Below are 22,498 nucleotides of genomic sequence, written 5' to 3' on the forward strand. Positions count from 1 at the left end.
TAATATCGCCAAAACTTTTCAACCTAGCCCTAGAAAACGTCTTCAAAACTACAAATAATTGGTCAACCTATGGCATTAACGTTAATGGTAACAAGTTAAACTACCTTAGATTCGATGACGAAATAGTGATTATAGCGAGCACATTCGAGGAACCGCAAATTATGATGGGGGAACTAGCAGCCAGGTCCCAATATGAATGAATATGAAAAAAACAAAAATAATGACAAACACAGATGACTCCAGACGTATAACTATAAATGACAGTGAGATAGAACAAATCCAGGAATATATCTACCTAGGCCAAATCCTGATACTTGACAAAGAGAACTAAAGTGCGGAAATTACTAGAAGAGCAAGACTAGCATGGGCAGGATACTTAAGAACTTAGTTGGATACTTAAGAACCGCAAAATACCCCAATACTTGAGGAGCAAAGTGTTCAACCAATGCATCCTTCCTATCATGACATATGTATGTCAAACCTTGACCACAGTATATTGCTTATAAAGAATCAGTAGGTTCACTCTGCCGCCAGTCCTTTGTTCTTCATGTTCCATTTTTTTCACGCGCATTACTTCCACGCGCAGATAAATTCCAGTTTTTGATACACTGCTCAATATAATTTTTAATACACTGCTCGAAAATAAATAGGAAAAAAGTGACTTGTGGCGAAATAAAATTTAATTAGATTTTCGGAATAATGAATACTTTCCTAAATTTAGCGTTTTCGACAATTATCAATAGTTTCCCAAAATAATTATTACTGTTTGTCCTTCAAAATGTATTATGTTGAATCCATCAGTTTTGATTAATCGAATATTAATTTTTTGTATTCATTAGAAAATCACACTGTATTCACTGTTACTGGTGAGAAATCTCATAAAACGAAGAGCTAATGAGGAAACTAATTTCTATAGATGAAAAAATAATAATACATTCGAATTATAAATTATATTTTGAAAATTTGAATTTTACAATACCAGTTATAATAAAAATAGGATTATAAAAACACAAGTAGCGAACTATGAATACAAGTTAGAATAAAATATATGTAGTTTCACAATCACAACTTATTAATAACAAAATAATGAAATGAAAAAAGTCATATAGCCTAAAGATCCCACTGTAGGATCACTACGTTCATAACGTAGTTAGTCAAACTCATATTTTTACGTACATTTAAAATTGGAAGAATCTATCTATATAAAAAGCTAGGATGAAAAGTCACACTGTTTATTCAGTAAGGTAACTACGCCACCTAGAAAAGAAATCTGAACTACCAACATCTACCAAAATTAAATGTAATTAATTAAAAGCTGTAAAAAGGCTGTTGAGGCAGAAAAAATACACTTTCGACATTGGAGCGTGTGATACGTTAAATGAAAGGGCACTACACAGTATCTTCAATATTAATGAACGTATAGCGACATACGAGATATGATAGGGTACTATGAATAAAAATATATTTACCATAAGACAAATTTTGATTTTTTGACTTAAAGAAGGCCTCAGGTTCAGTACAAAATAAACAACTGATTGAATCCTAACATGCGACATGGCAAATGAAAGGGGAGGATATAATGAATATATTCAGATAGAAAAAATAAACAAGGCGATATTAAAAGGGCACTACGCAGTATCTTCAATATTAATGAACGTATAACGACATACGAGATATGATAGGGTACTATGAATAAAAATAGATTTACCATATGACAAATTTGGATTTTTTGACTTAAAGAAGGCCTCAGGTTAGGTACAAAATAAACAACTGATTGAATCCTAACATGCGACATGGCAAATGAAAGGGGAGGATATAACGAATATATTCAGATAGAAAAAATAAACAAGGCGACTATTAAAAGGGCACTACACAGTAAATTCAATATTAATGAACGTATAACGACATACGAGATATGATAGGGTACTATGAATAAAAATAGATTTACCATATGACAAATTTTGATTTTTTGACTTAAAGAAGGCCTCAGGTTAGGTACAAAATAAACAACTGATTGAATCCTAACATGCGACATGGCAAATGAAAGGGGAGGATATAACGAATATATTCAGATAGAAAAAATAAACAAGGCGACTATTAAAAGGGCACTACACAGTAAATTCAATATTAATGAACGTATAACGACATACGAGATATGATAGGGTACTATGAATAAAAATAGATTTACCATATGACAAATTTGCCATTACAGCTTAGTAAGACCCATCTAGATTTTTGAAGTAACTTCATAAAACCAGCACATAAACAATTAAAACGTTAGACTCCAATTTCAAGCATTAAGCTTAGGAAGAGGCTGTATGAAATCTACCCAGACAAATGCTCTATTAGCCAAAATAGATGAATTATTTCTAGAGTTTAGATTTAGACAGTTATCTACCAAATTCATGGCCAAAACTTACAATTTCCCACAAATATCCAACAATTAGTTTTAAAAATATATGCATACCTTCAATTCTATATGTCAATGATTCCGGAGTACTCGCAAATGTTTGTAACTTCTCCACAGGTGTGCCTACAAAATTACAAAAATGAGTTCTCTCATTATTCACCTGAAAGAAAGAACATACCTTGAACTGGAATGTTTAATCTCACAAGATGAATAGATGGTTTTGCGTTTTTTTTCAACCTGCTTTTAAGCATTCCTGCAAAGGCAGGTTCCTCAAAATGTAAACTGCATATTCTAAAGTGATCATAACAATATTGAGCACTGTACATGGCAAGTTTTTCACATTGAACAATTTTCTTCCATTCTGCAAACCTAAAAATACAACACCGATGAGGTCAATTATATTAAATAGAGAATTTAGTTCTTACCGATTTTCATCCTTGGGAAACCTGAAGAAACTCAAGTTCAAGTTGTTATGGTCCCTGGAATTTTTTCTACATACACAGCAATAATAAACACTTGTTTTAGCTGAATTCATCATAATCCGTCGTTTAAAATAATAAAACCACTTAGAAAACTGGAGAAATATCACAGTAATATGTATTAAAAACGAAATAAACTTATAAAACCAACTAAATAACAACAAATAAATGAAATTTATATATAAATTACTGAAATAACTGTAATTTCTAGTTTCACAGCATAAACACAAACACGTGTTTGGGTAAAATCAATGTTGCCAAATGTAATCAATCAATGGATAGATACTTATGATTAATTATTTGAGAATATATTAAGTCAATTAGGCAATATGATTTTTCAAACTTTAGAAGTGTGTATAGTGGCTATGTAAAGAATTTTACCATTTATGAAATTTATTTTCCTCTTTTTGAAGAACTTCTATAATAATTATTTTATTATAAATTTGAAATATTCTTTGAAACTGATGGAATATTTTAAATCTTGCAACAGCGGCATTTTTCGCCAAATCTATTGCGCATATCTTCCAGGAGTGGATTCGAAATTGGAACCGTGAAAATGCGAGAGTGAACTTACTGATTCTTTATAAGCAATATACTGTGCCTTGACCCTAACCAAGGCAAATATGAATAAACTAGCCACAACAGAAAGAACAATGGAAAGAGCAATGTTAGGTATACGACTGTCAGATAAAAAGAGGAACGACTGGGTAAGATCCAAAACAAAACTCGAGGACACAGCAATAAAAATTGCCAAACTTAAATGGAGCTTCGCGGGCCACACTGCTAGACAAAAAGACCAACGTTGGAATACTACAATACAACATTGGAGACCTTACGAAAGTAAATGACCAAGAGGAAGACCACAGATGAGATGGGTTGATGGCATTAAAAGAATAGCCGGAAGAAATTGGAAATATGTTGCTCAGGATAGAGACCGATGGAAGGAGTTGGGAGAGGCCTATGTCCAAACATGGACGACAGAAGGCTAAGAAGAAGAAGAAGTTTTTATTAATGTTTTTTTGGTCTGAAATTGGTATGATTTGCATAAAAGGAATTGTGATGTTATTGATAGTTTCTGTTGCTGCTTTATCAGCTGCTTCATTACCCTTTATCTCAACATGGGATGGTACCCATAAAAATGTTATGTTTTTACCACATGTTTGGGCATTGTATAGCATGTCTTTTATTAATGCTAAATTGGCATGAGTAGGATACATCTGCTTGACACCATTTAAGGCACTTAGAGAATCTGATATAATAAGAAAATTTATATCATTGCTGGTACATTGGTTCAGTGCGATGAAGATTGCCTGCAGTTCTCCAGTATATATGCTACACTCCTTGGCTAGACGGGTGACAGAGGTGTTGTCTTCAAAAATAGCTGCAGCAGCTATATCATTACTGCTTTTAGAGGCATCAGTAAAAATTAGTTTGAAATCAGGGTATCTAGAGATGGTAGACCGGAATTTGAGAATTTGTTCGCCGCACAAAAAAATGTTTCAAACAAGAAATTTAGCTGTTATTGTTAAACAAAAATATTTTTTAGCAATTTTTCTGTAGAATGAACCGTTCTCTCAGAAACAATGCTTGATGCGGCCGGCGATTTTAAATGTGTTATGCATGCGAAATCAATTTTTTAGTAGGACAAGGAGTAGGACAATGTTACGGTTTGCCATTCGGTCGATTAAATCGAGGAAATCTGTAGAGAGATTGTTGGGAGATAGACAGAAAGGATTAAGAATAGAACCATATTAGATACGCTAACAAGACAATCATTCTCACAGACAACTTAGAAGACATCCAAACATTAGCAGACATAATCAATGAAGCAAGTTGATAAAGAAGGTTTAAAATTAAAATTTCAAATGTAAAGTGTACAATACTTGGGAACCTGAATGTAGTTCATTGGATAAAGGAAAATTTTAAATACCTTGATAACTGGTTGAATGTGAATGGTGACTCTGAATGAAGACATAACAACCAGAATTAAAATATCACGGAAAAGAAGGAAAACAGAACACGTCGGCCACATATTTAGAGGAGATAATCACCATCTATTTCATCTTACAATACACTAAGAATAGTCATAGTGTAAGGAAAAATATGTGCTGTCGTCTCTTGGTAAAATAATTATTTTGCCTAGCAGCCAATAAAGAAAGATTTCCAGAAATTGTGAACATGGAGATGGCGAACGTCTAAATACAGATACAGCATCTCAAGAAAAAGACATCTTTAAAGATCATAACAGCACATCTTTTCCATACAATTTTTTCGTATTGTCTGAGTATACTTGACAAAGTTACGGATATATTATATTTAATATTTTTACAATATCTATATCCCTTTATGATATTTAGAGGTGTTACATATAAGTGAAAGTTTAAGTAAAAAGCAGGGAAATATATAATTCTGAAGAAGTCATGGTCATCACTAAGCTATTAATTTTTATCATTAAATCTTAAAATTTACTTAAAACTAGAATTATCTAAACATCTCTTGTATATAATCTGTGACATTATTGACTACTTAAAATCATATTAAATATTTTAACTTTGTACAGATATCAGTTTTTATTGTTTGTCACATTGTTTTCTAGTAAAATCTTCTACATATTCCAAGAAAAATGTTTTTCTTGGGATGCTAGTCCATTTATAAGCGACGTCAAGTACGTTTTTCGTGGAAACGCGATCTCGGAGCAAAAAGCTCATCGGAAAAGTTTATCTGGCAGTGTAAGCCGTTTGGAAGTTGGAAGAAACAATAAACAGGCAGAGAACGGCTGGTGGCAGCGACATGGCATCGGCATCGGTATAATATAACGGATGACGATGATCAATACATCACAGCCCGCCGGCGATGTGAGGTTGCCATGGTTACGGAATTCTACCACAGTTACGATATACATACACACACATACATACACACATTTTGCCTACGACAAATTACAAATAGTTTGTTATTTACGGGAATATGTTGCGGTATTATGTTTGGCAATAAATAAACGGTGGTGTGCCGATGATACAGCTAGAACTGGACGTGCATGTGCTCTAGAACCGAAAAACACGTTCGGTTCGACGATATATATATATATATATATATATATATATATATATATATATATATATATATATACAGGATATTCGTGACTGTCGATATCGATACGATATAAACAAAACCACCAGTTCATTAGAGCTGCAGTCAGAAGATTAGCCGAGATGTTAGAGAAACACTCTTTTGACTTTTTGTCAAGCTTTCGGAATAGTTTTATTCCTTTTTTAAGACACTGTAATATAGATGAGACACTGAAAAAAATGTGTAAATGTTTACAAAATATCACAATTTGCCAGTGCAACTTACTAGTCGTTGAGATTATTTAAAATAAACTTTGACACTCAACATTAACAACACAAATATAAAATTAAGAATGGACAGTACATTCTAAAAATTTGGTCAGGATAGTAAAACTTAGTTTATTTCATGACATCTTTTGATACTGTGTTTTAACTATGATACATAGAGAACAAAAAGAAAGAACAATGTGATTAAAATGTAATTAGTTGTTCTTAATATTGTATTTATTTTCAAGAAACAAGAGGCCCATATTGGGTAGTTTTTTTTTTAATTATTAAACCTGTCTTAATGGTATGCAACCAGTTATGTATACAAGAATATGTAGAGGTTAGTATTTTTTGAACATTTTTGAAGTTTTTTTTCACCCCCTATTACTAACTTCTTTTTTTAATAGCCATATCAGTGTCACAGAGTGTTGCTAGACTCCTCCCAAATGGCTGAACCGATTTTTATGAAATTTTACAAATGTATTCAATAGGTTGTAATGATTTTTTCATACCACTAAGGGGTAAGGAGGCTTTAGCCCAAACTTTACTTTCACCAAAAAAGGGTGAAAATTAAGGGCTGTATATATTTTTTAAGGCCACATTATAAAAAAAAACAAAATAAAAAATTTTGTCCAAAGAATAAAAAAAAATGTTTAAGATATACCCTTATCCCCTGGGGATATAAAAAAAAGATAACGACCTATTCTCTGATCTACCAAATACACCTATAAAATTTCATAAAACTCGGTCACCCCATTTTGGTGTAATATGGTAACTCACTCTGTGACACTATTATGGCTATTAGAAAAAATATTGGTTAGTAGTAGAGTGGAGAAAAATAAGGAATGCGTTTATTTTTTAATGCCATTATAAAAAATAAAAATGAACGATTTTGTCCAAAAAAATAAAATAAAAAATTTATGGTGAACTATCCTTGAACCTTAGGGCTATGAAAAATACATTACAGCCTATTCTTAGACATACCGAATATATGTGTAAAAATTTATAAATATCAGTTCAGCTATTTGGGAGGAGTACGGCAACTAACTCTTTGGCACTAATATGGCTATTAAAAAAAAAGGGTTGGTAATAGAGGTTGAAAATTAAGGGCTGTGTGTTTAATGCCATATCATAAAAACATAAAAATAAAACAATTTGTTTAAAAAATAAAAAAAAAAAATGTTTAGTGTGAACCAACCTTAACCCTTAGCGGTATGAAAAATAGATAACAACCTATTATCAGACCTACCTAATACACATAAAATTTCATAAAATTATATATATATATATATATATATATATATATATATATATATATATATATATATATATTGTAGCATTTGAAAATTCTTTAAAATATATATTGAAATGTATTGAAATCCCCTAGTATTTGCTAAAGAAATCAAAGAATAATCTTACTGTATTTCTGTTTCCTTTCATACAAGTTAAAACACCGAATTCTTCCAATTCATCTTAGCGTCGCCGAGTACAATAAACCATTTTATAATTTGTTTATATTTCACAGATGTGCACGTCCTCGGCATTCTTTTGCGTTTCATATTCTGCGTTTTAAATAAATATTTCCGTCAAGTGTTTTGTTATTCCAAATTATGTGAATGAAATTTAAAGATAATTTGGTCATTCCCACTTCGGTCGCTGTAAGAGACAGTCGGCTTAGGTGTGGATCCAAATTTATTCGTCGAAGTGTTTTGTAAGGTTTCTGTTTTTGCGCCTTTTCATGGAAAATAAGTTTAGTGGCAGTTAATTGTTTATTTAATAGTTACAGTACAATTTTTCAGTCTTTTTAAGAAGCAGAGATGCAAAGTTTGTGTTCTATGCCCACATTCCAATCTCAATTTTGTCTTGTCCTATCACAGTGGAGTTGAATTTGTTCGAGTGGTACAGAGTTTGAGTTCCAACGAAGTTCGGTTTCTACCCCCAGAATTTTTGTGTAAAACCCCAGTGCAATCCAGAATCCAGGTAACTTTTCTGTGTTAAAATTTAAAGTAAAGTCAGACATTTTTTTAATAATAATAATTTGCTTTCATAACAAAAAGAATTTGTAATAATTAATATTGTACTATCTAATCATATTTGACAATAATTCATTTTTTTTTGTTTTTAAAAAAGATTAACTTTCATTGCAGTAACAATTTCTTTCTAAGTTTTTGTAGTATCTCCAACTCCTAGAGTTTGTAAACGTCTAGGACACATGTAAGTTAAGTAAAAATAAGTGTTTAATTTTTTTTCTAACTATTTTGTTTATTTTTTTAACTAACCCCCTTTTTTAGTTTCATGTATAAAGACATATTTTTTATGTTTAATAATTATTTCAATGGTTACAACCAGCTGTTGTAATGGTTATAATTTGGCACCTCGAAGCGCCGTTCTTTTTAAATTGCTAGAGGTATTTCCTATTTCCTTTTTTTTGTCCCAAGAGATTCACGTTAGTACCCCTTTGTTTCATTTTTTTGTAGTTGCCCCAATCCGACCCCTTGCAATTTACTTATCCACGACCCCAGCTCTCCTAACAAACCCTGAGTGCCGTTCGCACAAGTATCGATTATTTTGCTTGCCGTATCTCCGCCCCAATTATTTCTGTCCCCAATTTTCTACCCCTTATAATAATACCCCATGTGATAGACAAAATATTTCGTTACAATATATACCTATATATATATATATATATATATATATATATATATATATATATATATATATATATATGTATATATGTATATATAATAAAGGTAAAAAGTATCGGCATAGCTCGCAACAAAGGAAAAAAATATAAGATGGAAGGCAGCCGTATATAGTATTTCTGACTATTGGTCGTCTTCAGTACGGTGCAATACAATACAATAGTCAGAAATACGTATATACGATTGCCTTCCATCTTATACATATATTTTATTATATTTTTTTCCTTTGTTGCGAACTATGCCGATACCTTTGACTATCAAATTACCCGCTTTATTGCTTACAAGCAAATTTTTTATTGTACTTTTCAAGTACTTTTATTTTGACAAGACGCCTAACTTTTGCCCTTACAACAACTTGCGTTTCTGGTAACTAACAGAGATACCAGGGATGAAATATATTTCATCCGATTTGACGACTCAGAAATTTATTACTAACGGTTTTTTTGATAATTCTCGGGATAATTATCCAAATTGACCGAAAAAATATTTGTCTTACAAAATGCAAGGTTTTATCAGAGTCCCCCCTTTCAGCACGTATAATATTTATATAATTACCACATATGATTACAATAAAACCACATTGTCCTACAAATTGCGCTGTGTATTAGCAACGAATATAGACGCCTAGGCCTTTTCATCACAATTTATTTTGTGCGCACGTTAGGGTAGATTAGTAATATAAATAAAACTTCACTACCTGTGAAGACACAATTTAAAAAAATACTTACTAAAGTAAGTAAACTTTCTTTTAGTAAAAGAATAGTCATATTCATATCTCAAAAATGATGAAATTGAAAAATCAATCAAATTTTTGTAGTTAAAAATATAATCATTATAATAAACTGCGAAGATTAACCCTACTGGCCTTAATGTTTTTAGTTCCTTTTTGCATTTTTTTTTGTTTTTTATTTATTAATACCTATGTATGTATGTATATGCGTGCATAAATGTGTATGTGTTCACATATTATGTTTATAGTATTTTTCATTTAAAAATGCGTGCACGTCACAATTTATATAAAGTGACGTCACTTATATTTAAAATTTCCAGAACGTCAACCTTGGAGTTCAAATTTTCCTAACACAGCTAATAATACGAAACCCATACGGAACTGCTCGATCTTTCATAGGGGTCAACATGGTGTAATAATCAGAAAAATGTAATCATCATTATATTGGAAATTTTAGAATTATATTGATTAAATAACCAAAAACATTTGTTATTATTAATAATATAAATTTTCTGAAATAACTCTTTAAGTCTAATATTCCACAAAATAATAATTTTAATTAAATATATTAGACAATTGTACGCAACTGATATGCGAAAATTTTTTGACAGTTCAGCGTGTGGCATAATTGTTTAAATTGTTGCCGCTCTTTTAGAGTAAGAATTTTGTTTATTTTGATTTCTTACACAATTTGATCATAATATATTATATAATAATAAATTGTATTTATAAATACATATTAAATTTAGATTAATAGCTTTAAAAACTAATTATTGTTGTGTATTGTGATTGTGCTACGCCAAAACAAATAAATAGTATGTAGAAAGCTGATAAGCTTTCATAGATTATTTCAAGATAGATTATAGATAGATATTTCAAGATTATTTTGAACAAAGAATAATGGCGGGACGTTTTTACTATTATTATTTTATTATATTAAAGCCCTAAAAGAGGTAAGTTTAAAATTTAGAACATATAATTTTTGTATTAAAATGTTTTCTTATGTATTTTAGTGTGTTGCAGTAATCTTAAAACTAAGTGTATTTACTGTTAATAATATAGTAGTTTGACAAAAAGTTGACATTTTAAAAATTCCTCTCTTACTAACTATTCTGATGTTTTGTCAACGCTGTGGGGTTCTGACGTCGTAAATCTTGAATGACGTGCACGCATTATTATATGAAAAATACTATATAATATACTTATATTTAATATTGTAGCAAACAGTGACAATCCAAAGCCAATAGACAAAAAAAGTGTGTCTTAATCCCCCATAAACACAATACTTAACTTAGACATGCCACAAGAAAATGGTTTCAGAACTTTTTCACAACCTTCACAACCCAAAAGCGTGTACGGTTGCGGCGATACAGGCGCGCGACACTTAGAAATCTTTGTTGAAATTTAAAACTATGTTATGCTATGCAAGATATAAACAGTTTACCCTTATAAAAATATTCTTACTTACACGTGAAGGTTTAAAGATTTTAAAGCTTTTTGTAGAATTGTATTTCATTTGTAAGTTTTTTAGAAAACCTTTTTTTCAACAAAAATTGCAAATAACTCGAAAAGCGTTTTGGAAAAATTGCTAAGAGAGAAAAAGTTTTTACTTCGAACACGAAGCAATTCAAACAATTGTTTTTTTGTTCGCTAGAAATCCAAAAAAAATTAGTCTGTATATTCCGTTTCCAAGCGTCTTTTTAGGAGTAAATTTTTGAGAATCGTCAAATCAACATATTTCGTCCCTGCTGCCTCTGTTAGTTATCACAAACGCAAATTGTTTTAAGGACAAAAGTTGGGCGTCTCGTCAAAATGAAGCTTCTCACAAAAAATGGGCCTCGGATCCCTGACTATAAACACTATTAAAAATAGCTAACAACACCTTCATTAAATATTTATTTGTTATGATACAACTCATTATCTGTCACAACATAAATCTTTGCCTACTGTCTTGGGGTAGGGGAGGACGGGGTAATGGCGTCACCTTAAGAGATCTTCATTTTTTGTGACTTAATTTTGAGATGAAAGAAATATGTAACTATGCTAGCGATCTAAGAACTTAGAAAACTAAATTAAGTTTTTAACTTGAATTAGTTTTCATTCGCCTTGATTAAGCGACAATAAACGCAAAACTTTTTTTTGTGTAACGCGCCGGCATTGCCCCAGGCCTAGTCGTAATGGCGCCACATACTGAACTGAAATGATGGATAGGTAAGACTTCTGTATAAAACATGTTCTAAGCAAATATCTTTATTGAAATTTTATTTGGCAACATAAAAAAATAACAGTATAATGAATGATAAATAAAAACATAACCTAAAAACAACCTACTATTCTATTCACAGAAGTCACAAACATAATTTTGGCACTGTCTTTTCCACTGCATTAAGAATGAGCCCATTTCGAGCAAAGTGTACAGCGATACCAAAGTTCAGTGTCTCCAAATTCTCCACAAATTGAATATTTCTGTCATCATCATGAAAATCTTTTGATGATGTTTCATCAAAATCGAATTATGGTCTGATAGTTTTTTTTCATTTTCTTTGTTTTTTTTTTATTCTTAGAAAGCTCGTCTTCAGATATAAACGTCCTTCTGTTTTATTTAAATTTTTTTGATTTTTTTCCAATATTTTTGTTATTTTCGCAATCTTTAAAATTTCGTTTCACTGCTTTCGCTTTTTGCTTCAACTCTCTTTTTTCTCTAGCATCTTGCAGGATATCTTTCATTGGTGTTGAAGTCAGGATAATCAAATGTTGATTTCTATCCTGACTTTTTTGTTTAGGATCGGTCATGTTAGTTGGCATTGGTGAAATGTCGAGAATGCTTTTTGAAAAATCTACTTTTCCTGACGATGTCCCCGGTTGACTACGATTAATAATCTCGATAGCAGTAGCAGTAGCAGGACTTTCAGGAGGATTTTCAAGAATATGTGTCTCATTATTAGAGGTATCATTGAGTTTTTCAGAATTTTCCTCCTTGTCCTCAACAATTATTTGCTCTATGACTGAATGAGCAGGAGCAAAATCTTCTTCACTGAATTTATCTGGTTGAAACGGAAAAATTTCACATGCTCTGAATCCTGCCACTGCCTTTTCAAGGGTAGCAATCCTCAAGTTAGCTTTGCTGAATATCCTAGCAATATCGTATGGAGTGATTTTTTGATGAAAATTTGTTTTCATAAAATTATCACACTCCTTATTGAACGCATTCTTAAGAGGCCCGTAGAAAGATACATCTAAGGGCTGAAGTCTGTGCGAGGAATGGGGTGGAAGCGACACAACGTGAATATGGTTTGAACGGCAAAAGTCATATGATGGCAAAGAAATATGGGTTCCATGATTATCCATTAACAGAAGGACAGGGTCCTCTTCACTTGACTTATTGGTTCTCTGGAAATGTTTCAGCCAATCTAAAAATAAATCTTCGTTGGACCACCCATTATGTAAACATCTATAAATGGCTCCAGGAGGTCCTCCTTGCTGTAACAAAGGTGACATCCGTTTCCTTAGATATTGGGGGCGTATATATTCCTAAAGCGCTCATGGTACACACTACACACTACAGTGATACCTCTTGGTGCAAGAATTTTTGCCGGTTTTTGTACTGTGGAAATTCCAGTTTCGTCCATATTATGGATACGGTTCGGTGGAAAGTTATACTTAGTCATTACAGTGTCTAAATTTTTGTATCTTATCTCTAACTCAACTTCGTTCTTATTAAATGCTTTGACCCTGTTTAAGCTAGTGGCTTTCGGTTTTCTTAAACTAATTTTATGCCTGCTAATAAACTCATTTAACCAATCTATCCCGGCCAACTTGGTCTCTTTGCTAAAGTTGTGTTTGATTCGATGTTTTTCAGCCAATTCGAAAGCCAGTCGCCTTAGTTCATTTGTAGTGATGCCATAAAATAGTTTTGATAGGCTAACCACATGCTCTGCTAAGTTTTGTTCTTGCTCTACAGAAAAAAAGCATTTCCGACCCAACCCCGGCTTACTACCATCGTTTGCCTTTAGCCTATCCCTTAATGTTGTTCGGGGTATGCCAAACATTGTAGCTGCTTTTTTAGCTTCAATAGCATTTTTGAGGTTTTCCTCCTTCCACATAGCCTTTTCTGTTGTTCTTTTACGTGATCGTACCATCTGAAAATCACAAAAAAAAAGAGTTGTTAACCTTTCATTTCAATAAGAAAATACGGGGCAATACCGTCATGGCGGCATTACCCCGAAGTAAAGTGACGGAATTACCCCTCGAGAACAACATGGTGGATATATCACTACATACTACAAACAATAACCAAATATTTAAAAGCAATCTCACCGAAAAGTATCTAAGGTATCATATTATCAAAGGACATATTCAACAAACCAGTTAAGAACCTTATTATCACACTTACCTCGAGTTATAAATACGGCAGAAGTAAGTAAAAATATGAAACTATAACGGTTTTACTGATATTCGCAGGAACTAACCTTGAAAGCGGCAATAGCTGTACTGATCAAAGCACGCTCAATCGGAAGCTATGTCTCAGCGTTAAGTGGCGGCCACAACGACGCACAGCACATCGCACCGCACCTAGCCTTAACCAAAACCTCGCTGAAGCAAAGTAAATACAAGCATTGCCGTGAATGCGCGTGGCCACAACGACGCACCGCTCCTTCCTTCGCACATCGCTGGGTACCAACGCCTCGCCTACGTAAATTAAGCTTAGTATTTTCTGATCTTCGCACATCGCACAGTGATTGTGATTATTCTAGGGATGTATAAAGACAAATTAATTAGTTGTGTGTTTTCATCAAAAGATGAAGCATTTTTTAAAAGCAGTTTAACACATGTAAAAGCATTGACTCCAAAACAAAAGATGAAGTTTCATATTACAGTATTGCAATTATTACATAACGAAATTCCGTCAACTACACAACCTACTGGCCCACAAAATACTGCTCAGGCAAATGTTTATCACGACAGTCAATCGCCATCTGTAATGTCACCGATTGGTTCACTTGCAAGGCCCATTTATCATGACAACTCTCGTAGATTAAGCAGCATCCCTCAAAATACACAATACGTCTCCATAAAGCCTCAGAATATTTTACAGCCCATCCGTCATTAAAATTCCAAAAGTCTTGAATTAAACATCAGTACAGAATCTGGTCAATTCATGAGGGTTTCTGAAGGCGATACGCGAACTTATCATCAAGCTCCGTCAGAAAACCTGCAATTTCAGCGCTCAAGTATGCCAAATGTTTTTGATGACATGCATCTTTCACACTAATTTGTATTACATTTTTTTCAATAAAATATTAATTTAAAACTTTTTTTAACTTACCGTAATGTTATCATAAGTCTTTCTTCAGCTGATATGGGTTGGACGTGGCAGTTCTTCCAAGTGATATTTATTTTTCCTTCAATTTTGTTTAAAATATAATCAAACGTATTCGTACTCATTCTCATGTATTCAAAAAAGCGTTGAGAATCTTTTCTAAGGTCTTTATAAAGGTGGTGAAATTCGCCATAGTAAATTCGCTTCTTATTTAGATGATGCACCGCTATTTTTGTTTGTTCTCTGCATAAACACCATGTCTTAAAATTAGAATTTAAAACAATGCTTTCTTCGTCCGATAAAGAGGACGACGACGACATGATTAAAGAAACAGAATAAATGTGCGGTGCACAGTGCGTCAATCCGGCCACTAATGTGCAAAGCAAAGGCTAAGCTAGGTGCGGGGTATTGTGCTGTGCGTTGTACTATGCGATGTGCGGTGCGCCGTTGTGGCCGACCCCTTATGCGTGCAGGACTAATATTTTGTGAAAAATACTCGGTGACGGAATTGCCCCGTATGACGGCATTACCCCGTCCTCCCTACTTTTTCTTTAATAAAAAATCTCTAACTTCAAAAAAATTAAGCTTTTTATATTAACTCTTTTGACCCATTATTTTACAATAATTACCAAACTTTATGAAACTTAAACTAAAAACGAACACTTTAAATATCAGGGCTTGATTAGTGTTTCCCCTGATTTTTTGTTTTTTAAATATAAACAACAAATGTAACCAAAAGTAATTTTCACACAAAAACAATAAACAACGTGAGCGTAGGTTAAACACCAATCATAGTGCTTCAATATCTTGTTCTTTGTACTACGAAATAACTAATAAAACGACAGAATGTTAAAATTATTGTTAAATATGAATAAAACGTAAAATATATTATCTGTGTTCAAGTGGGAATAAATTGATATCAGAAACAAAAAGGCAGAAAAAATTGATTAACTCGGAAGACAAGCAAAGCGGATGTGACGATATCAAATATCTCTCAATCTTTCACTTGATCAGACGCAAAAACTAATTGTTCCAAGTTTTCATTGCCATGGCGTGTAATTCCATTTCGGCCCGAAAAGAAAATTACAACGATTGGAGGGCGGCTGCAGAGCTGGTGCTGGTGGTGGTGGATACATATCAGCGTTTCCTCATCTCGATTGTTTCACTTTGAGCGAATCAGGGATGTAAGGCACTCAACCGGGATAGCTTGGAGGCGGTGTTGTCAGAGTTACACATCTTTCACCGAAAGTTTTGGTAAACACCGAATGAAAAACATGTTAGATGATGAGATAAAATAAATTAAAATTTTATTTTATTTTTTTATTTATTAAATTCACGGGATCGCCCAATAATATCGTAACAAAAAATTATTTAGAAATAACATAAGTGTCTTTAAGAAAAAACGTTGTCTTTAAGATATTCTTGAAACTAATAACAATTAGATAGCTTTTATGATGTATCTGATTTAATCTATCATATATAAATCAGCTTTAAGTTTACTTATACTCAAGTTAAACGGATCTAGGGGAGGATGAGGCATTGTGAACCATCTAAGGAAGATATGCACCTATAGTTAAACCAGAAATAGTTTTTTTAGTTTAATTAATTAGGAATGTTGCAATTGAAACTGAAGTATTTCCAGCAATAAATGACAACTGTGGACAAACCAGAGAGCGATATTGAAACTTTTTACGAAGACCTAGACAACATTTCAAAATCCATTAAAACGCAAGATGTAACAATTATAATGGGAGACTTTAACGCAAAGGTTGGGGAAGAAAAAGTAGAGGAATGTACAGCAGGATATGGTCTGGGCAACAGAAACGAAAGGGGTGACAGGCTTATCGAATTTTGACACAACAATAATTTTTTTATAGCTAATACATTATTCAAAATGATAAAGAGAAGACTATATACCTGGAAGTCACCAGCAGATCAAGAAGAGAGAATTGTAAGAAACCAAAGAGACTATGTATTAGTTAGACAAAGATACAGGAAAGCAATTATATCCGCAAAAACCAATCCTAGGATAGAATCAGATCACAACCCAGTAGTGACCAAAATTAGACTTAAAATGAAAGTAATAAAACGAACAACAACAAAGGCAAAAATCGATACAAGTAAATTAAGGAACCCACACATAAGGCAACGCCTGGCAGATGAAATCAAAAACGGATTAATGAATGTTAAAGAAAAAATTCTACAAAATACTGAGCCGGATAAAAACTGGTTATTAATAGAGAGAGAAATAGATAAAAGTCAAAAATTTTAATCCCAACCATATATAAAAAGAAGCAATGGATGACCGAATAAATTTTAGATTTAATGGAAGAAAGACAAAGTCAATATAAAAACAAAGATAAGCAGATGTACTAAAAAGTGGATAAACAAATAAAATACAGAATTAAGAAAGCGAAAAAACAATGATTAAAAGAACAATGGGCAGAAATAGAAGAATAGCGGAAAAGACATGATAGTTTTAACACACATAAAAAATTTAAAGAATTAACTTACAACAATAGAACAAGAAAACCGGGAATAGTAAAAGATGCAAATGGGAAACTTGTGTTGAATACTAACAACAAATTAAAGAGATGGGCAGAATACATCAATAAACTATTCAAAGACAATAGAACAGAACAGATGGAGATAAAAGTAGAAGAGGATATGGTTTTAAAGATATTAAAAGAGGAAATTTAAATGGCATTAAAAAACAGCAAAAATGGCAAAGCAGTAGGTCCAGACTAAATCTCTATAGAAACCCTAAAATGCATAAATGATGAAACCTTAGACATTATAGTAGACTTATTTAACTCAGTATACAAAACAGGACACATACCGAAACAATGGTTACTCTCCACCTTTTGTGCTATCCCTAAAAATACAAACGCTAAATATTGCAGTGAATATAGAACAATATCACTAATAAGTCACATTCTCAAATTATTGCGTTATTTGCTTTTAATGTGTTAGCTCAAAGATGCATGGATATGAATGTTGATGTGCATGTTTGTTACGTTGATTTTGAAAAAGCATTTGACAAAGTAAGACATGAAAAATTAGTCCAAATTCTAAAGACAAAAAACATAGACCATAGGGACTTACGAATAATAACAAAATTCTACTGGAATCAAAGAGCACACATCGTAATAGATAACAAACCCAGTCCAGAAATTGAAATCGGGAAAGGAGTTAGGCAGGGATGTATTATGTCTCCATTACTATTTAATGTATATAGTGAAGCCATTTTTAAAGAAGCATTACTATCTCAAAGTGAAGGAATAATAATTAACGGAAGATCTATTAACAACATAAGATATGCAGATGGCACCGTGATTAAAGAAAGCTCTGCTTAACAACTTCAATTACTGCTAAACAAAGCAAACAGTTTCTGTGAAAAATATGGACTAAAAATGAATATAAAAACGACCAAATACATGATAAAAACCAAGAAAACAAATATACCAACAAACATACATTTGGTAAATGTACCGATAGAAAGGGTTGATAAATACAAATACCTAGGAACCTGGATTTCAGACAATAATGATCAAACAACCGAAATAAGAGCCAGGATAGAAATAGCAAGAAATGTGTTTGTAGAAATGAAAACAATTCTCTGGAACAAAGACCTTAGATTAGAACTGAGAGTAAGAGCACTGCGATGCTACGTGTTTTCGATACTGCAATATGGACTTGAAAGCTGGACATTAAAGCAAGAACACATAAATAAGTTACAGTCCTTTGAAATGTGGTGTTGCAGGAGGATACTTAGAATAGCATGGACACAGAAGAAAACTAACATGGAAGTATTGCGAAAAATGGGCAAAGAATGCGAAATAATAAACACAATAAAAATAAGAAAGTTACAATATCTGTGACACTTAATAAGGAGACAGCGATATGAACTGCTAAGGCTGATAATACAGGGAAAGATAAGAGGAGGAAGGAGAATAGGAAGAAGGAGAGTGTCATGGTTGAAGAATTTAAGGGACTGGTTTAAATGCAGTTCTATAGAACTCTTTAGAGCAGCAGTAGATAGAGTAAAGATAGTGATGATGATATCCAACCTCTGATCGGGAGCCGGCACTTAAAGAAGAAGGAAAACCGTTATCACTCTGCTGGGTTATTAAGAAATGTTACTAATGCCATATCTTAGTATCGTGCCAAAGGCTACATTAAACCCACATCGGCTTGCTACATTCGACGGGTGGAATGTGGAGGCAAACAACAGAGAAGTACATGTTTCTCTGCAGCCAAATAAATTACTGTATGGCTGCTGTGCCCATCCAAAATTAATAAGATCGCATCGTCTTCACTTGGTTTAGCTTGTTGAATAAAAACCATATTTAAAAGGGTTCAGTATTTATCCAGTCAATAGCGCAACAGGCGAATATTAAACCTGGAGCTGCAACAGTTTGAAGTTCGACTTTCATTCTCGTCCTTGCAAAGATTAAAATCGGCAGTATGAAGATTCCTGATGATGTCATGCAAACAACGGCTGTTGTTAATCCACTTCTATCAGCAAAATCACTTTATGGGCTAGGATTTTACTATTACATTTGGGGACTGTACCCAGACCTGTTTCGTCACAGTTAAAAACATGCATTGGATTGATATGTTTAGAATCCAAAGTAGCCTTATACAAATAAAAAAATTGTTTAACATTGTAACGAATAAAAGCAGCAGATGTTGATTCGGGTTTACGTAATGAAAGGCTTAAGTGCTGTTTTAGAAATCCGTACGTCCAATCTAAACCTGCAAGTTTCTTTGTTTTGTTATATAGATGGTCTATTTTATTCTTTTCAGCCAACTGGAAAGCTAGACGAAGAAGATCAAGCAAATTCCATACCAGAATGAAGCCATTCTCTCTCCTGATATCAACCATAATGTAACTATTTTTTTTAATTTTAAACTGTTTGTCCTTGTGTGTGGAGTTTAGTGTAATGTACAATTTTATGTTTATGACATTCTATGATTGTTGGATAGGCCAAAATTGATGAAATGCCCCTGAAGATGCTCTAGGAGCATCGGAAGTACTTGGGCAAGATTTAACTAATAAAATGTGGTCGATATCTGCCTTTTATTTTATCAAAATTTGTTTTAAGCAGTTTATTTAGGCAGATGTTCAAAAAACCATGAGATTGCATACAGTGTTTAGAGCTAAAAGAATACGGATTACATCTTTTTTGGTGGAGTTATGGAAAACTGGAAGACTATGGAATTAAGTAGTTTAAAAAGGCATCAAAAGTGCATATTGGAAATCAGCCTTAGAAATGTAAAATTTATTTTAAGCAGTATACTAACGCATTAAATTTTAAAAACAATTTAAAAGGGCACACTGAAAAAACTTTAAATTATAAACATTTGAAATTGTACACTTTTGATAAACTTTAATGCAAGAGAAATCATATATGGTATATTTTTACGTTTTGAGCTTTATATATATATATATATATATATATATATATATATATATATATATATATATATATATATATATATATATATATATATCTAGAACAGGATAGATTTCACATCTAGAAGTCCTTATCTTACTTTTAAACACATAAATGTTTGTTTAATGTCAACACACATAAATCTCCATATTCTACAGAAAAAATAAACCAGTGGCAATGCTGAAATAGCAGACATTAGCCCATTATACCTCATGCGCAATAATAATTTCTATGCTTCTGTTTCAAATCGATGTTTTCATGTTTCAGGCAGTTAATGCTGAAAATTTGTTTTTTTGGTAAACGATACTTTGTACTCCACAAGTGATCTGGAAAAAAATGGCTTTTCAAATTAGCAGCCGAATTTCCAGCAGCAGTGGATCATATGATATGCTGTTTGATGAATGATACATGATGAAAATTATTTCTTTTGGCGGATATGTGATAGCGTAATTTGTGTGTCATTTTGTGAGCTTTATATAAAAAATATTTAACGGTTTATGTATCTTTATTAAGAATTGCCCATATAGTAACTGGAGAAACTTTAGCACAAAATACGAAGATTAATCCTAAAACACTTAAATAAAATATTCCTCCTTGCCGAGATACAAAGTGTTTTATTACAAATATTCTAAAATGGGTTTAGCTCATTGTTTTAATACCTTCTAATATTTTTACGGTCAGAGGAGTCAGGCAAGGCTGCATACTATCGCCTCTATTATTTAACGCTTATTCTAAAGAGGTAATTCGAGAAACTTTGGAAGATGAAACAGTCGGCATAAGAGTAAATGGAGTCTTAGTTAACAACATCAGATATGCAGATGATACAGTAATAATAGCCGATAGTTTACAAGACCTGGAAAGACTCATAAGTAAAATAGTAATGTGTAGTAGGGAGTACGGACTCTCGCTCAATATCAAAAAGACGAAGTTTATGAAAATTTGTAAAAACTACCAGAATACTAACGAAATCTTGACAGTAGTAGGCCAGTATATCGAAAGAGTAAAAAAGTACACTTACCTAGGAACACTTATAACAGAAAATAATGACTACACTGCAGAAATCAAAGTCAGAATCGAAAAAGCACGTTCTAATTTTATGAAAATGAAAAAGGTCCTATGTGGCAAAGATTTAACATTAGCTCTTAAAGTGCGCCTAACAAAATGTTACGTATACAGTGTACTATACTATGGAGTAGAATCATGGACGTTAAATCTAGACACAATGAGACGACTTAACGCCTTTGAAATGTGGACCTATAGAAGAATTATGAGGGTTTCCTAGGTAGATAGAGTTACGAACAATGAAGTACTGAGAAGAATAGGTAAAGAGAAGGAAGTTGAACTAACAATTAAAGAAAGAAAGCTACAGTATCTCGGACATGTGATGCGGGGCGAGAAGTATGGCATCCTGCCACTCATAATGCAAGGAAAGATAGATGGCAGAAGAAGCATCAGAAGAAGACGAATTTCATGGCTCAAGAACCTGAGAGAATAATTTGGATGCAGCTCAAAACAACTTTTTAGAGCTACTGCCTCAAAAATTAAAATAGCTATGATGATTGCCAACCTCCGTAGCGGAGATGGTACCTGAAGAAGAAGAATACTTTTTGTTCAAACTTGACAAACAATTTACACATGTTAGGATACTTTAACTGCTGCTGAAGTCCTGATGCTTTAAGTCCTGCTGGATCTACCACAACTTCATACCATTATACAGGGCGAAGCCAGATTAGTCATGTACAGTAATTAATATCCATAGTCAGTCTTAATATCCATAAGCCAGATGCATTGTGCTGACAACAGAAAGCTAATCGAGGAGCTAAAAGCCGATATTGTGATGGGGCAACCTATCGATGCAAAAACTACGAGACATAGCTTTAACAATAAGTTCACAATTAAGATACCAGGTAGGGAAGACTGGAATGAAGGTGTACCCATACAAGCTGCTGCTACCTGGTACGCGGATGGCGCAAAAACATCGGAGGGTGTGGAAGCCGGCGTAGTAGAGACAAATCAAGGGATATATTTCCCGCTAAGTCTATCTATGGATGTAACAGTTTTCC

At 32.8% G+C, this 22,498-nt stretch overlaps 1 protein-coding gene across 1 annotated transcript; it reads right to left on the reverse strand.

The window, feature by feature from the left end:
- Positions 1 to 1,666: 1,666 nt before the first annotated feature.
- LOC140437977 (uncharacterized) lies at positions 1,667 to 3,471 on the reverse strand. Its single transcript, XM_072527722.1, has 3 exons — positions 2,836 to 3,471; positions 2,589 to 2,779; positions 1,667 to 2,533 (listed from the first exon to the last, which is right to left on the reverse strand). The coding sequence occupies exons 1-3, from the start codon at positions 2,946 to 2,948 to the stop codon at positions 2,391 to 2,393; spliced, it is 447 nt and encodes a 148-aa protein (XP_072383823.1). The 5' UTR covers positions 2,949 to 3,471; the 3' UTR covers positions 1,667 to 2,390.
- Between the last annotated feature and the right edge of the window lie 19,027 nt (positions 3,472 to 22,498).

Source organism: Diabrotica undecimpunctata, chromosome 1 (genome assembly GCF_040954645.1).
Source record: "Diabrotica undecimpunctata isolate CICGRU chromosome 1, icDiaUnde3, whole genome shotgun sequence".
Taxonomy (NCBI): domain Eukaryota; kingdom Metazoa; phylum Arthropoda; class Insecta; order Coleoptera; family Chrysomelidae; genus Diabrotica; species Diabrotica undecimpunctata.

Coding starts and splice junctions, on each gene's coding strand:
- LOC140437977 (XM_072527722.1), bottom strand. CDS start 2,948: ATGATGAATTCAGCTAAAACAAGTGTTTATTATTGCTGTGTATGTAGA. Junction 2,780..2,835: donor TTTCCCAAGGATGAAAATCG/GTAAGAACTAAA, acceptor TTGTATTTTTAG/GTTTGCAGAATGGAAGAAAA. Junction 2,534..2,588: donor ATTAAACATTCCAGTTCAAG/GTATGTTCTTTC, acceptor GTAATTTTGTAG/GCACACCTGTGGAGAAGTTA.